General features: G+C 56.7%; 1 protein-coding gene across 3 annotated transcripts; it reads left to right on the plus strand.

The window, feature by feature from the left end:
• The first annotated feature begins 6,017 nt into the window (after positions 1-6,017).
• LOC144733170 (uncharacterized) lies at positions 6,018-15,688 on the plus strand. Of its 3 annotated transcripts, none has more exons than XM_078614956.1 (6): positions 6,018-6,198; positions 7,593-7,655; positions 8,360-8,515; positions 12,234-12,256; positions 13,649-13,749; positions 14,706-15,688. In XM_078614956.1, exons 2-6 carry the CDS (start codon positions 7,602-7,604, stop codon positions 15,668-15,670), a joined length of 1,299 nt encoding a protein of 432 aa, XP_078471082.1. In that variant the 5' UTR covers positions 6,018-6,198; positions 7,593-7,601; the 3' UTR covers positions 15,671-15,688. The 3 variants fall into 3 exon arrangements, with proteins under 3 accessions (XP_078471082.1, XP_078471081.1, XP_078471080.1); XM_078614955.1 differs by having other exon boundaries at positions 6,019-6,198; positions 8,339-8,515; XM_078614954.1 differs by lacking the exons at positions 6,018-6,198; positions 7,593-7,655; positions 8,360-8,515; positions 12,234-12,256 and having other exon boundaries at positions 12,381-13,749.
• The last annotated feature ends 1,431 nt before the right edge of the window (positions 15,689-17,119 follow it).

Here is a 17,119-nt window from a genome sequence, read left to right on the forward strand (position 1 = left end):
CCGTGCAGGCGCTCGTGGCGAGAACTGTACGCGTGCCCCCGGGAGCTCAGATGCTCGTCCCTCTTAGGTTACGTCGGCCGTTTGCTGAGGGGGTTGCGGATCGGGGGGTCTTGTTGGGACCATCTCGAGCCGGGGTCAATGGACCTGATTTGATAGCGGCTCAGACCATGGTGAAAGGGGTTGGGGATCCCTTCATTGCAGTCCTTAATGTGGGATCGCGAACGGCCGTGGTTCCTCAAGGGACCGTGCTTGCACACGCAACGCCGGCACCCTATGAGGAACCTCTCGTGGGTCAGGTGAGCACCGATCCTCCGTCGCGACCACATTCGGACTGTGATGACGGATGGCTGGATGCGCTTTGCGCGGGATCAGTGGACCTGTCCGACTCACAGTGTGAGAGGCTGCGAGTTCTCCTGAAAGAGTTTGCCGACGTTTTTAGTCGACACAAATTTGATATTGGTTGTACTAAATTGCTGCGACACCACATTGACACGGGTGACAGCGCGCCAATCCGCCAAAATCCCTTTCGGTTGAGTCCCGCCGAAAAGGATCATGTCAAATCGGCCATTGACGACATGCTAGCCGCCGATATCATATCCCCTTCCAACAGCCCGTGGGGCGCACCGATCGTTTTGGTGAAAAAACACGATGGCTCACTGCGGTTTTGTGTCGACTTTCGCCGGTTGAACAAAATTTCAGTAGCCGACGCGTACCCGCTACCTCGAATGGATGAGTCGCTTGATGCCTTGGCGGGGGCGTGATTCTTTTCCACCTTGGATTTACTTTCTGGATTCTGGCAGCTTCCTCTGGATGATGAATCTAAACCTAAGACGGCTTTCCGTACACCGCACGGCCTTTTCCAGTTTAACCGCTTGCCGATGGGCTTACATTCTGCGCCGGCAACTTTTCAGCGGTTAATGGAACTGGTCTTGGCGGGCTTGCAATGGGATTCGTGTTTAATTTACTTGGACGATGTCATCGTCTTTAGCAAAACGTTCGATGAACACCTCCAGAGGTTGCGTGCTGTTTTTCTCAAAATGCGGGATGCCAATTTGAAATTTAAACCGCAGAAGTGCCATTTGCTCCGCGAATCGGTGCGGTATTTGGGTCATATTGTTGGTCGCTCGGGGATATCCACCGATCCCGCCAAAACGGAATGCGTCAGCTCCTGGCCGACTCCCACCTCGGTGGGGGAGGTCAGGAGTTTCATTGGGTTCGCGTCGTACTACCGACGGTTTGTGGCTGACTTCGCTATGATCGCGAAACCCTTGCATGCCTTGACGTCCAAGGGAGTCAGGTTTCGTTGGGGGCCGGAGGAGGAGGCTGCTTTTCGCTCCCTCCGGGATGCCCTGGTGGGGGCTCCGCCGTTGAATTATCCCGATTTCTCACAACCCTTCTTGCTCGATACAGACACAAGTAACACGGGCATTGGGGGCGTGCTGTCCCAGCTCATTGGTGGCGTAGAGCATGTGGTGGCTTATGGTAGTCGGGTGTTGTCTCCGGCGGAACAACGGTACTGCGTTACCCGTCGTGAACTATTGGCGATCGTTTATTTCATTCAGCAGTATTGCCCGTATCTGTACGGACGACGTTTCACCGTCCGTACAGATCATGCGGCTCTACAGTACGCCCTGCGGATTCAACAACCATCGGGACAGTTGTCTCGATGGTTGGAGATTCTCCAAGACTACGACTTTGTCACCACATACCGTAAGGGCGTCCGCCATACGAACGCTGACGCTCTGTCATGGTTGCCGCCTACTTCGGAGTGCGCTTGCCTCTCGGGTTCGGGGCGTTGTAGGCCCCCGAACGTGACCACAGATTCGGTCCTTGTGGCCGCCGCAGATGCGCCTTCAACTTCGGGCCCTATCGAGCAAGAAGGGAGGGATTCCTTGCTGGGGTTGTCTGTTGCGGAGTGGTGACGCCTCCAAATGGAGGACACCTCCCTCCTCGCTCTGCGCCGTCGCATCGGGGGGGTTGGTCAGGGGGCGGCGAACGTTGACTCGTGGGGGTTGTTCCAGGGGCTTTTAATGCACTGGGACGGGAAATCCCGCCGCCAACGGCTGGTGGTGCCTGCAGCATTGAGGGGTAAAGTGGTGTGGGCTGCGCTTGAGCGGCTCCTGCACTTGGGGATTCACAAGACCCTTGCCATGCTCCAGCTCGATTTCTTCTGGCCGGGCATGGCAAGGGACGTGGGGAATCTCCTGGGGTCATGCACTCAATGCGCACAGCGGAAGCCACCAGCGAGGGGGTCCAACCCTCCGCTGCAGTCCATAAAGGTTTCCCGAATTAACGAGCTCGTTGCTCTGGATATTCTCGGGCCATTTCCCGCTACACCCAGGTACTTATTGACAGGGGTCGAATACTTCACGAGATGGCCCATGGCCTGACCCCTGGCCAACCAGTCGGCAGCAGCCGTCGCAGAGGCCTTTGTCCAGGGCTACGTCCTTGACAAGGGTGCTCCGGAACGGCTGCTGACTGACCAGGGTAAAACATTTTCGGGGAAACTCCTCCGCGAGGTGTGCAACCTCTTGGGTACGGAGAAAATTCGGACCTCCCCATATCACCCACAAACTGACGGGATGGTGGAACGGCTGCATCGGACTATCACGTCCATGCTGTCCCAGCAGGTATTGGAATCACAGACAGATTGGGACCTTCGCATTGCGGGTGTGTTGCAAGCCTACAGGATGGCTCCCCATGCGGCCACCGGATTTTCACCTTTCTTTTTAATGTATGGCCGCGAGGCTAACCCGCCTGTGATGACTCAGCTGAAGCTCTCGGCGCCTCAGGCGATGTCTAAATTGTCCGACCACGTTAAATTTAACATCGGGAAATTAACAGAGGCGCGGGAAGCGGCCGTGCAAAATTCTGAACTCCGCCAAAAGGCGAATGAGAGGCTTAGGCTGGGACGGGCACATGTGTTCCAATGGAAACCAGGGGACAGGGCATAGTTGCACTGTCCCCAGGTGCCACTGGCGACCTCGTCGAAGCTGGTGCGGCCGTGGCGGGGGCCCATGGAGGTCATACAGGTCTTGCGGCCGCAATGTGTACACGTCAAGTGGGGGGAAACGTCAGTGGTACGTGCACCCCTCCAGGTTGAAACCGTTCATTGCGCCGCCCCAGGGTTCTCACACACACACGCATGGCCAAACGTGTGAGGGGTCCGCCGACTCCCCGGCTTCGCTGCTTTCGCCTAACCTGACACCGACTGTTCCATCTCCAGGTGCACCAGGAGTGACGGGTCCACGACTGCCAACCCCTCCCGGGGGGGTCGGGGGTCACTCAGCAGCGAAGCCGGACACTCTCGCACCCGGACTGTCGACACCCGCCACTGGGCGAGCCGGGGCGGGCCCTTGTGACGGGCCCGCCGCGAGAACGTGCGCTAAAACGCGCAGACTTTTGTGAGGTCGGCCGTTGGGGGGGCCCTTGCGGAAGAAGGGGGGGGGGCGTCCGGAGTGCGTGTATATATGTTGGTTTTGCGGAATGGGGTATTTATTCAGGGGGGGTGCGTCGGGTTGTTTTTTCTGTTTCCTGTTGTTATTGTTGTTGTTCTTGTTAAAATTACGCGAGGCACACACGGTTTTGGGGGGGGATGCACCTTTATTGTGATTTTGTTGCAGCCGGGGACGGCTGCGAGCTGTACAGGGGGGGGGGGGGGTGATGTAGAGGTGTAATTGTGTATGGGCACGGATGGCTAAAAAACACAAGGGGCGTGGTTAGGGCCGTACACAGAGGAGGTGCTCACACCGACGTCCGCACCTGCATCCCCCACGGGCCCCTCCCGGGGGCCGAGTGCTATAAAAGGTGGTGAGCCGGAGGGCTCGAGGTCGAGTATTAGCTTTAACCAGCGAAGAGTGAAGACCAGCTAGAATAGGCCCCGGAGCTCCGCTGGCTCGCTGTCCTTGTCAGGGCCAACCAGGGCAAGCCGGTGGCGTGGCCCCGAGAGCCCAGACTGACGTTCTTATAAGAGCCGGTCTGGAGACTCAGGGTGCCGGGATCCCAGCTTGACCAGGGCTGGGATAGGTAGCCTCCCCTAGCTCCGTAGTGGAGGACTCGGGCGTAGGTTAGCGGGGTTAGACGTGGTGTCTCCCTGTTAGACGAGTGAAGGGGACGATACCCGTTCAAGTGCTGTGTGTACCCGTTACTGTGCACAAGTTGGTGTTAATAAATAAGTGTGCCTCCGACCCCGTCGTCCAAGCCTCTTGCAACTTACTACACACACAACTACACACACACAGCTATACACACACAGCTACAGACACAGCTACAGACAAACAGCTACACATACACCTACACACGACACACACACCTACACACACCTACACACACACCTACAACTACACACACACAGCTACAAACACAGCTTCAAACACACACACCTACATACACACACACCTGCATACACACACACCTACATACACACACCTACATACACACACCTACATACACACACACCCACATACACACACACAGCAACACACGCACAGCTACACACACAGCTACCTAGGGGAGCTTTGTCTCTTTATTTGCCCGTGACCGTTCCGGTTTGCTGCGACGTCCAACCCTGAGTTGCGGCATTCCGCAACTCAGGGTGGTGAGTGGTGAGTCGGGGGGTGAGTGGGTTGGTGAATGGGTGGGTGAGTGGGGAGATTCTAGTGGGGGAGTGCGAGTGGGTGGTGAGTTGGTGGGTGAGTAGGTGGGTGAGTGGGGGGGGTATGCAGGCTGGGTATGCTTTGTGTTCGCAGGCTGAATCAACCCCAAACGAGTGGGTGAGAGGGTGGGTGAGTGGGGGGGGGGAGTGGGTGGGTGAGTGAGTGGGGAGGTGAGTGAGTGGGGGGGGGGTGAGTGGGGGGGGTGAGTGGGGGCGGGTGAGTGGAGGGGGGGGTGAGTGGGGGGTGGGGTGAGTGGGGGGGTGGGGTGGGGTGAGTGAGTGTATGGGTGGGTGGGTGAGTGATTGAGGGGGTAAGTGAGTGAGTGAGTGAGTGGGTGAGTGAGTGGTAGGGGAGTGGTGAGTGAGTGGGTGAGTGGGTGGGTGAGTGAGTGGGTGGTTGGGTGGTTGGGTGGGTGAGTGGGTGAGTGGGTGGGTGGGTGAGTGGGTGGGTGGGTGGGTGAGTGGGTGGGTGGGTGAGTGAGTGAGTGAGTGGGTGGGTGGGTGAGTGGGTGGGTGAGTGGGTGAGTGGGTGGGTGAGCGGGTGGTTGGGTGGGTGAGTGAGTGGGTGGGTGAGTGGGGGGGGGGAGTGGGGGGTGAGTACGTGAGTGGCTGGGTGAGTGGGTGGGTGAGTGAGTGGGTGAGTGGGTGGGTGGTTGAGTGGGTGAGTGGGTGGGTGAGTGGGTGAGTGGGTGAGTGAGTGGGTGGTTGGGTGGGTGAGTGAGTGGGTGGGTGAGTGGGGGGGTGGAGTGGGGGGGTGGAGTGGGGGGTGAGTGCGTGAGTGGCTGGGTGAGTGGGTGGGTGAGTGGGTGGGTTGGGTGAGTGGGTGGGTTAGTGGGGGGTGGCTGAGTGGGTGGGTGAGTGGGTGGCTGAGTGGGTGGGTGAGTGGGTGGGTGAGTGGGTGAGTGGGTGGGTGAGTGGGTGGGTTGGGTGAGTGGGTGGGTTAGTGGGGGGTGGCTGAGTGGGTGGGTGAGTGGGTGGCTGGGTGAGTGGGTGGGTGAGTGGGTGAGTGGGTGAGTGGGTGGGTGGGTTGTTGAGTGGGTGAGTGGGTGAGTGGGTGGGTGAGTGGGTGGGTGAGTGGGTGAGTAGGTGAGTGGGTGAGTGAGTGGGTGGTTGGGTGGGTGAGTGGGTGAGTGGGGGGGGGGGGGTGGAGTGGGGGGTGAGTGCGTGAGTGGCTGGGTGAGTGGGTGGGTGAGTGGGTGGGTTGGGTGGGTGAGTGGGTGAGAGGGTGAGTGAGTGGGTGGTTGGGTGGGTGAGTGAGTGGGTGGGTGAGTGGGGGGTGGAGTGGGGGGTGAGTGCGTGAGTGGCTGGGTGAGTGGGTGGGTGAGTGGGTGGGTTGGGTGAGTGGGTGGGTGAGTGGGTGGCTGAGTGGGTGGGTGGATGGGGGTATGCAGGCTGCGTAGTTGTGTTCACAGGCTGAATCAGCCTCAAACGAGTGGCTCTCTGGGGCTCTGCAGTTTGTAGTCCCCAACGCCCCTCGGGGAAGACAAAGACGGCCGTGGGACAGGCCTCGACAGACGCTGCTTCTCGCTGCCAACGCAGCCCAGGTGAGGCGACACGGGTGGGGTGAGTGGGGTGAGTGAGTTGGGTGAGTTGGTTGAGTGGGGTGAGTGGGGTGAGTGAGTGGGGTGAGTGGGGTGAGTGGAGTGAGTGGACTGAGTGGAGTGAGTGGGGTGAGTGAGTGGGGTGAGTGAGTGGGGTGAGTGGAGTGAGTGGGGTGAGTGAAGTGAGTGGGGGTTAGTGAGTGGGGTGAGTGAGTGGGGTGACTGAGGTGAGTGGGGTGAGTGGACTGAGTGGAGTGAGTGGGGTGAGTGAGTGGGGTGAGTGAGTGGGGTGAGTGGAGTGAGTGGGGTGAGTGAAGTGAGTGGGGTTAGTGAGTGGGGTGAGTGAGTGGGGTGAGTGGGGTGAGTGGAGTGAGTGGAGTGGGGTGAGTGGGGTGAGTGGAGTAGGGTGAGTGGGGTGAGTGGAATGAGTGGGGTGAGTGGAGTAAGTGGGGTGAGTAAGTGCGGTGAGTGGGGTGAGTGGGGTGAGTGGAGTAAGTGGAGTGGAGTGAGTGGGGTGAGTGGGGTGAGTGGAGTGAGTGGGGTGAGTGGAGTGAGTGGGGTGAGTAGGGTGAGTGGAGTGAGTGGAGTGAGTGGGGTGAGTGGGGTGAGTGGAGTGAGTGGAGTGAGTGGGGTGAGTGGGGTGAGTGGAGTGGAGTGGGGTGAGTGATTGGGGTGAGTGGGGTGAGTGATTGGGGTGAGTGGAGTGAGTGGAGTGAGTGGGGGTGAGTGGGGTGAGTGAGTGGGGTGAGTGGGGTGAGTGGGGTGAGTGGAGTGAGTGGGGTGAGTGAGTGGGGTGAGTGGGGTGAGTGGGGTGAGTGTCTCTGTGTTCAGGCCTCACTTCTCTGTGTCTCTGTGTTCAGGCCTCACGTCTCTGTGTCTCTGTGTTCAGTCCCCACGTCTCTGTGTCTCTGTGTCTCAGTGTTCAGGCCCCACGTCTCTGTGTCTCTGTGTCTCAGGGTTCAGGCCCCACGTCTCTGTGTCTCTGTTCAGGCATCACGTCTCTGTGTCTCTGTGTTCAGGCCCCACGTCTCTGTGTCTCTGTGTTCAGGCCTCACGTCTCTGTGTCTCTGTGTTCAGGCCCCACGTCTCTGTGTCTGTGTTCAGGCACCACGTCTCTGTGTCTGTGTTCAGGCCCCACGTCTCTGTATCTCTGTGTTCAGGCCTCACGTCTGTGTTCAGGCAACACGTCTCTATGTTCAGGCCCCACGTCTCTGTGTCTGTGTTCAGGCCCCACGTCTCTATGTCTGTGTTCAGGCACCATGTCTCTGTGTCTCTGTGTTCAGGCACCACATCTCTGTCTCAGTGTTCAGGCACCACGTCTTTGTGTCTCTGTGTTCAGGCCCCACGTCTTTGAGTCTCAGTGTTCAGGCACCACGTCTCTGTGTCTCTGTGTTCAGGCACGAGGAATGACGTCTCCCGCCACCGTGAGGCGACTGGTAGAGTCGCACGCAGCAGTGAGGGTACGGGAGGATACTCACCAACTCATCACCCACCCACTCACTCACTCACCAACTCATCACCCACCCACTCACTCACCAACTCATCACCCACCCACTCACCACCTCATCACTCACCACCTCATCACTCACCCACTCACCCACCCACTCACCCACCCATCCACCCACTCACTCACCAACGCATCACCCACCCACTCACCCATCCACGAACCCACTCATCCACCCACTCACCCACCTACTCACCCACTCACTCACTCACCCACTCACCCATCCACTCACCCACCCACTCACTCACCGACTCACCCACTCACTCACCCATTCACTCACCCACCCACTCACCCACCCACTCACCCATCCACTCACCCACCCACCCATCCACCCACTCACTCACTCACCAACGCATCACCCACCCACTCACGCATCCACGAACCCACTCATCCACCCACTCACCCACCCACCCACTCACCCACTCACTCACTCACCGACTCACCCACTCACCCACTCACTCACCCATCCACTCACCCACCCACTCACCCACCTACTCACTCACCCACTCACTCACCCATCCACTCACCCTCCAACCCCCTCCAACCACCCCCCACCGTACCCACCCACCCAACCCCCCCAACCCCCCCCCACCCACTCACCCCCCCCCATCCACCCCACTCACCCCCCCACCCACCCAGGCGTCTCTGCTGCGCACCAAGGTGGAGCTGTGCGCTCGCTACGCGAGCCGCCGCCTGCAGCTGGACCAGGAGGAGTGGGCGGCGCTGGCCGAGGTGGACGAGAAGGGGGGGGCGGTGCTCGCCTGGATCGAGAACCACGTGCAGCGCCTCCACCAACAGCAGCAGGAGGAGGAGAAGGTTTGTGTGTCGCTGTGTGTGTGTGTGAATCCGGCAAAACAACCCCCTTCCTCCTCGTTGTACTAGATGGACAACGCTGTCATGGGCAGTGCTGTGGGGGGAGGGCCAATTGGCGTTTTTGACCACCACAGCGGCCAAAAGGTGGCTCTGGAGGGGCTGGTAACCCCTTCCCCTTCAATAAATTACCACTAAACCACGTCTAAAATATCTAATTAATAAGCTTGTGCCGGAGGCCCTGGGGGGACAGGCGTCTATGACGTCTCCTGGCCAAACCCCATTTGGCATAGCCAGGAGACTGAATCCTTAACCTCGGGGATCCTCCAGAAACAAAAAACAACTATGTGTGGCAACGTGAAATGTTCGAATGCTCACTGCGGAGGAGAAGCTGCCACTCCTCTGTCGGGAGCTGGACCGGTACCGTCTGGATCTCTGCGGCATTCAGGAGGCCCGGTGTACCGGCTCTGGCTCCTGCCACCATGAGGGGTGGACAGTCCTCTGCTCGGGGCAGGAGACTGCCAAACAACAGGGTGTGGCTCTTCTTCTGAACAAAATAATGAAGAGGGCTTGGGAGAGTGGTGGTGAGGTGTGGGAAGCTCGAAGCCCCAGTCTTCTTTGGGCTCGCCTTCCCATCAAGCGGAGGCGAGGAGTTGTGGTCGTGGTTACTTATGCCCCCACTGAAGACGAACATCCGTGGAGAGATGCAGGCAAGGCCAATGAGTCAGATTCCTTCTATGACCTCCTATCAGAGATGCTAGTTAAAGTGGCCCCTCGGGATAAAGTCATCTTGTTGGGTGACTTCAATGCCCGAGTTGGTCATGATGCTGGCACCTGGTCTGGAGTGATTGGAAGGCATGGGCCAGATCAGCTTAATAACAACGGCAAGAGGCTGCTAGATGTTTGTGCAGCACATTGGCTTGTAATTAACAACAGGCTATTCCGGCATCGGCGCATCCACATAACATCATGGATGCATGCCGGGTCCAAGCAAGAACATCTGCTGGACTACTCCTTGATAGCCGGACCTACCGTGGAGCTGATCTGCCCACTGACCATCGACTTGTCATCTGTAAGATGTGCCTGCCATTCTTTCACTCCAGTGGTGGGTATACACCCAGGACCCCATTCAAACCCTTAGTGGCATGGTCCCCGGAAGCTGATGAAACTTGCAAGTTAGAATTTAATAATCGCTTGCGGCTGGGGTTGGCACCGTCCCCCACTGCTCCTGATGTCGAGGGGAAATGGGCGAGGTTTAAGACTGTGGCTCATGTAGCTGCAATGGCTGCTTTGGGTACACGGTTCAGATCTCCGCAGAGACCCTAGCTGACTTAGGAGGTGTTCAAGATGGCTGAGAAAAAGCGACAGGCCCACTCCCATCGGCTACAGCATCCCACCTTGGAGAATGTAGAGGCTTACCGCAACATTAGCTCGGAGGTTCGGAGAGCCGTGAGGCGCTGCAAGGATGGGTGGTGGTCGCGGGTTGCTGAGGAGATGGAGTCTGCCTCAATGGCCCGCGATCACAAATCGCTCTTTAATTCCATCAAAAAAGTAACCTGCAGCGCCACACCTATTACCATCATTAGGGGAAAGAACGGTGATCCAATCTCCGATCCCAAGGAACAGGTTTGAAGATTTGCTGAGCATTTCTGTGAGGTCCTGGTTGAGGGGACATCCCTCAGCCCGGATAACAACGTGGGACAAAGTGCGGATGACCCTGGTGAGGCTGCGTGTGCCTCAAATATTGGAAGAAGTCACCCCCTGTGAGTGGCTGGCTGAGGTGCCATCTGAGGAAGTACTGAAGTTGATCCAGAGTCTGAGACCAGGAAAGGCACTGGGCAGAGATGATCTCCCAAGCGAAATGCTGAGGGAAGGTGGCGTTTGTGCACATAATGCCCTACATGATATTATAACAACAGTCTGGACCACTGGATGTGTTCCGGAGGAGTGGAAGGATGCCCTGGTGGTCCCCTTCTTTAAGAAGGGAAATCGGACAGACTGTAATAACTACAGGCGCATCTCACTCCTCAGTGTGCTGGGAAAGGTCCTTTCAAGGATTTTTCAACATTGCCTTGCTATACACGCTGAGGAGAGGCTTGCAGAGCCCCAATGCGGTTTCAGGAAAGGTCGGTCCTCCACAGATCCCATATTTTCTGTCCGTCTGCTACAGCAGAGGTGTCTGGAATTCCAACAAGACCTACATCTCTGCTTTATTGATCTGGTCAAGGCCTATGATACCATCAGTAGGCATGGGCCCTGGGTAGTTATTCGTGCTTTCAGAGACCTTGACCCTCTGCTCATGATCATTAAGGACCTTCATGATGGTGAGCGGGCCTGGGTAAAACAACGCGGCCGGGAGTCGGAGCCATTCCCTGTACACATTGGGGTGCGACAGGGATGTCCTCTTGCTCCCACATTGTTTAACATCTATTTCGACCACGTAGTTCGTGAAGCCTTCAATCGCTGTACCGAAAAAAATTCCATCTGGTACAGATACAATGGGAGGATGATTGATGCCCGGGTACTGTCAATGGATGGCTCCCTGTTCCTCAACCATGTTATGTATGCCGATGATCTGGTGATTGCTGCTCACTCAGAGGAGGAGTTGGAGGCACTGCTGCTGAACCTGGAGCTTGCCACTATCGGCCCCACCAAAACTAAGCACCTGCCTGGGTTTTTGTACCATCGGACACTCCACCCCCACAACTCCCAATTGGTGATAGGGCAGTTGTGGAGAGAGTGGAGAGTTTCCCATACCTAGGCAGTGTGCTTATGGCCGGCTCCGGTTTAACAGCAGACGTCTCACTCCGAATCAGTCGAGCGGCATTATCTTTTCATCGGTTGCATAACGCTGTGTGAAAGCTACCTGGTCTGTCGCTCCGCACGAAGCTTCTCGGCCACGATCATTCCCTCCCTTCTCTACGCTTGCAAAACGTGGACCCCCCTAATGGAGCATCTTCGCCGGTTAGAAACATTTAGGCTGGCCTGCCTATGATCTATCCTGGGTTTAACCAGGCTGGATTGTGTGAGGAGCTCACAAATCCTTGAAAGATCTGGACAAAGTCTCATCGGTGAGCTCCTCCGGCAGGCAAAGCTGCGTTGGCTGGGTCATGTAGCCCGCATGCCCAGCCACCGCATGCCTAAACAGCTTTTATTTGGCCGGATAGAGGGGGCTAAACGGGCGCGGCACGGGCTAGAGAAAAGATGGAGTGATGTGGTACAGGAGGACGTGGAGCTGAGTGGACTTGCCGATGACTGGTACCAGCGGTGTCAAGATCGGCCTCAGTGAAGGAGGCTCGTGAAGGACGCTACTGGGCAGTTGGAGGCAGTCGCCCTCCAACAACAATGGAGGGCGGAGGAGTGACGCTCACAACAACGAGCGGAGCGCCGGGTGGCTAAAGCACAGCAAGTTGGCACAGTAGGGGGCACAGGTGGTGCATCAGCCAGTCATCTCAGTCATCTCGGTCAGTCGACCCGTGGCACCTGGGTCTGCCCTGTGACCTCCTGCCAGCGGGCGTTCGACACTGCGCGTGGCCTCAAGGTGCACATGGCCTGGCACAAGCGTCATGGTGACGTCACCATCACTTAGTGGCGAATGGCGGTTGTTGTGTATGTGTATATGTGTGGATGTGTAGAGTGTATGTGTTTGTTGTGGTGTGTGTGTATGTGTGCTGTGTGTACGTGTGTAAGTATGTGTGCTGTGTGTGTGCTATGTGTGTTTCAGAATCGAGGGAACAAGGACGCGAGGTGCCTTGCTTGATGCACGCTCACACCCAGCACTCGGTGGCTAGGAGATATTAACTACCTCGCCTGGTACACAGGAGGTCGTGGGTTCGATTCCAACGCTGACGATGTCTGCTGCGGTATAATTGGAGTCTGCATCTCTCTCTCTCTCATCATCATCACGGTGGCTAGGAGATGTTAACTACCTCGCCTGGTATACAGGAGATCGTGGTTTCGATCCCGACCCCGACCCTGACGATGACTGCTGCTGCTGTAGATTTAGTAGCATGGAATTGTCTCCGGGTCCTCTGTTGTTTTTCCCATCCACATTTAGAATCCACATCAGGCGCCTTCAGAGTATTTGTCTATACATCTCCACACGACGATGATGATGGTGGTGGTGGGGATGGGGATGATATCAGCCCACTTGGTTCACCCGCTTTATCATGTTGCGATGGCCAGGTTCGCTTCTCAACAAAATAGCTACACAGCTCAGAGGGGCCTTAAACCTGGTTACATAAACATAGCTTAGTTTTAGTGTGGGTGTATGTGGGTCTCTATGGGTCTCCGTGTATCTCTATGTCTCTTTATATAGCCAAATGAGTCTCTATGAGTCTGTATGTGTCTCTAGGGTCTCTATGAGTGTCTATGGGTCTTTATGTATCTCTAGAGTCTCTATATATCTCTATGGGTCTCAATGTCTCTATATGGGTGTCTATGCATATCTGTGTGTCTCTATGTAACTCTCTGCATCTAGAGTATTTGTCTGCTGCTATAAATGTCCACACCACGACGATGATGATGCTGATGGTGGTGATGGCGATGATATCAGCCCACTTGGTTGAGCTGTTATCATGTTGTGATGGTCAGGGGATGGCTTCTGACTAAGAGCCACTGCACAGCAAGCTCAGTGGGGCCTCGCTACACCCTGGTGAGGGACAAATTTAGCTCAAGAGATGGAATCGACTGCTGTTGCTACAACATCAACCCGGCCACGCCCGGCCGCCTTTGTATCATCTTTTCCTCCTCTTCCTCCTCTTCCACTACCTCCACCACCACCTCCACCACCTCCACCACCACCACCACCTCATGCATCACCACCACCACTTCCACCACTACCACCACCACCTCTACCACTACCTCCTCAATCACCACCTCCTCCACCACCATAACCACAACCTCATCCACTACCACTTCCACCACCACCACCACCACATGCATCACTACCTCCACCACCACCTCATCACCACCACCTCCTCCTCAACTACCACCACCACCTCCACCACCACCACCTCCTCAACTACAACTATCTCCTCCTAAACCACCACCACCACCTCCTCACCACCACCACCTCCTCCACCACCACCTCCTCCTCAACCACCACCCACCACCCACCACTACCACCACCACTTTCAGAGTCGAGGCCCTGCCACTGCGGCTCGTCACCGAGGAGGGCATGGAGCTCGCCAACTTGATCTCGCTGGGCGGCGTCAAGATGATCATGCTGCCCTTCTTCTGTGGGTCACTACACTATGCACTAAACTATACACTAAACTATGCACTACACTATACACTACACTATACACTACACTATACACTACTATACACTCCGCTATACACTACACTATACACTACAGTACAGTACTATACGATTATCATGCTGCCCTTCTTCTGTGGGTCACTCCACTACCACACACTACACTAAACACTACACTATACACTACCCTATACACTACCCTGTACACTACTATACACTACACTATACATTACAGTACTATACAGATTATCATGCTGCCCTTCTCTGGGTCACTACACTATCACACACTATACTTTCCATTACACAATACACTACTATACACAACGCTATACACCACAATACCATACACTATCCACTACACTGTGCACTACACGGCTATACACTATTCACTATTATTCGCTGCACTACTGATGATGCTGCTACTACTACTGATGATACTATTGCTACTACTACCCCTCCTGTTACGACTGCTGCTACTACTACTACTGCTGCAACTACTACCACTGATGCTGCTACTACTGCTACTACTATTGCTGCTACTACTATTGCTGCTACTGTTACTATTGCTACTACTACTGCTAACACTACTATTACTGATACTTTTAATACTGATTCTGCTGCTACTACTGCTAATACTACTACTGCGACTATTGCTGCTACTACTGCTGTTACTACTGCTACTACTACTGTTACTATTTGTAATACTACTGCTACTACTGCGAACACTACTTTTACTGCTACTACTGCTGCTACTACTGATATTACTTCATGATACAGTTTTTTTGGGTTAGATTGCGTAATCTAATCTTACGCGATCTAACACAAAAGACGTGTATCATGGATGACATTGGTCGCGAAAGCATGCTACGGGTTAAACTGACCACTGCTGCTACTGCCGCTGCTCCTGCCGCCGCTGCCGTCCCCTCCACGGTGCAGACGGATGCTCCCCTACCGTGAACGTGAACTCCGCCCACTCATCCCTCGCCGTGTCGGCCGACCTCCGCACGGTGACGCGGCTCTCCGGCCCTCCTCTTCACCTCCTCCACCGCCACCACCACCCGGAGCGCTTTGAGCACTGGGACCAGGCCCTGTGCCGCGAGGGCCTCTCGCGCGGCCACCACTACTGGGAGGTGGACGTGGGCTCGTCGGCACGCTGCCTCGTCGGGGTGGCCGAGGCTTCGATCCCCCGCCAGGGCAAGGCCCGGGCGGGCCGCCTGGGCCTCAGCGGCGCCTCCTGGTGCCTCGAGAAGTGGGACGGGCGCTACTCGGCGCGGCACAACGGGGCGCAGACCTTCCTGGGGGAGGAGGTGGTGGTCGGCGGTGGTGGTGGTGGATGTAGTGGTGGTGGGAGCAGTGGTGGTGGTGATAGGGGTAGTGGTGGTGGTGGTGATGTTGGTAGTGGTGGCGGAGGTAGTGGTGGTGTGAGTGGTGATGGCGGTGGAAGTGGTGGTGGTGGTGCGGGTGGTGCAGGTGGTGTGGGTGGTGGTGGTAGTGATGGTGGTGGAGATGGTGGCGGTGATGGTGGTGGTGGCGGTGAAGGTTGTGGTAGGGGTGGCGGTGGCACTGATGGTACAGATGGTGGTGGTACAGGTGGTGGTTGTGCAGGTGATGGTGGTGTAGGTGGTGGTGGTACGAGTGGTGGTAGTGCGGGTGGTGGTGGTAGCAGTGGTGGTGGTGGTGGCGGTGGTGGTAGCGGTCGTGGTGGTGGTGGCACAGTTGGGCAATGCATCGGCGTCTACCTGGAGTGGGAGGAGGGGGTGCTGTCGTTCTACTGCGTGCAGGGCTCCCGCCACCTCCACTCGTTCCACGGCGTGTTCACGGCACCGCTGTTCCCCGCATTGGGCGTCTACGAGGGATCCGTGGCCATCGCGGAAGCGCCGTTCGGAGGACGCCGCGGGTGACAGCCCGGTTCAGTTGGGGTGGGGTGGAGTTGGGTGGGGTGGAGTTGATTTGGGTTGGGGTGGGTTGGGGTGGGTGGAGTTGGGGTGGAGTTGGGATGATTTGGGGTGGAGTTGGGTTTAGTTGGGGTAAATTGAGGTGGGTTGAGTTGGGGTGGATTGAGGTGGGTTGGGGTGGAGTTGGGTTAGGTTGAGTTGGTTGGGTTAACTCAACCATTGCAATTCTCTCGCGATGGCTCAACCATTCCTATTCACTTCCTCCACTCCCGCACATCGCCCCCTCCTCACTCAAGATGGACGGCTGAGGATGAACGACAACATCCACACTCTGCCGCGCCGTAGATGAGGCACAGGCCGTCTGTGATCTCCATAACCCGGGGGATCTTGGCGGCATACCGTCTGACCCCGCACACCCCCGCCCCCCGCCTCACCGCAGGTCACGCCCCAACGACCTGTGCCCTTGCAGGTCGCGCTCGACCCACTGCGTTTCGGAGTGAGCAGCGGAGGCGATGGCCGCAAAACACGACAGAGGCGCGGGCCGCTGACGAGGCAAGACGCAGGTCGCTGTTTTCGTCGTGGGGGCTGTTCTCACACACGCACCTTCGCCGCATGGCCGAACGTAACCACGGCAAGGCGCGGTCACGTTGACCTCACGTTGACCCCATCGCGCGCAGGCTGCCAAAACCGCACCGACCACAGCAGGGTCCGGCCGACGTCGCCCCTCTTGGATTCGTTCGCAAGTCGACGCCAAGTGACCCCGTGCCCACGTCCCGTTCCGCCAGAGGGCCCCCGGGGGCATTCGACGGTGCAGCAGCAGCCGCTCAGAGCGCGTTCCCCCTGAGGCACATGCCCCTGCACAACTCACGGAACCCGGCAAAGATAGCGGACCGTCCACGGCTGGATCGGCGACAAGGAACCCCCCCCCGCCCCCCCGCCCCCCCAGTTCAAGATGCACCCAGCGGAGCTGACGCTGTCCCTGTCGGAGCAAAGGAGACTTTTCGCACGCCGCTGTTTCCCACGGTCTGGTGGTGGTGGTTGTTGTTTGTTGTTCTTAACAGAGGATTGTTTGGGGTTAGATCACGTAAATATATAAATGTGTTGTTAAAACCCCGTCACCACCCGACACAGCCAACTAGTAAGGGTTGTCACGTGAACAAAACATGCCGATTCGTCACTAGTGCAGCACTAGTGTATAGTGTCGTTTGTAGTGTGGTGTATAGTGTAGTAGTGTATAGAATAGTAGTGTATAGTGTAGCAGTGTAAAGTATAGTAGCGTATAGTTTGGTAGTGTATAGTGTAGTATACTCGTACATCACACCGGTGTGTTGGAGAGCCAAGCCACAACATTGACAATCTGAGTACGACATTTCGCCAGTAATTACAACCAGCATCATCAGGCGACAGTCAGATTCGTGGCGGGTTTTAACGACACATTTATATATTTACGCGATC

This window comes from Lampetra planeri, chromosome 45 (genome assembly GCF_965212315.1).
Source record: "Lampetra planeri chromosome 45, kcLamPlan1.2.h2, whole genome shotgun sequence".
NCBI lineage: Eukaryota > Metazoa > Chordata > Hyperoartia > Petromyzontiformes > Petromyzontidae > Lampetra > Lampetra planeri.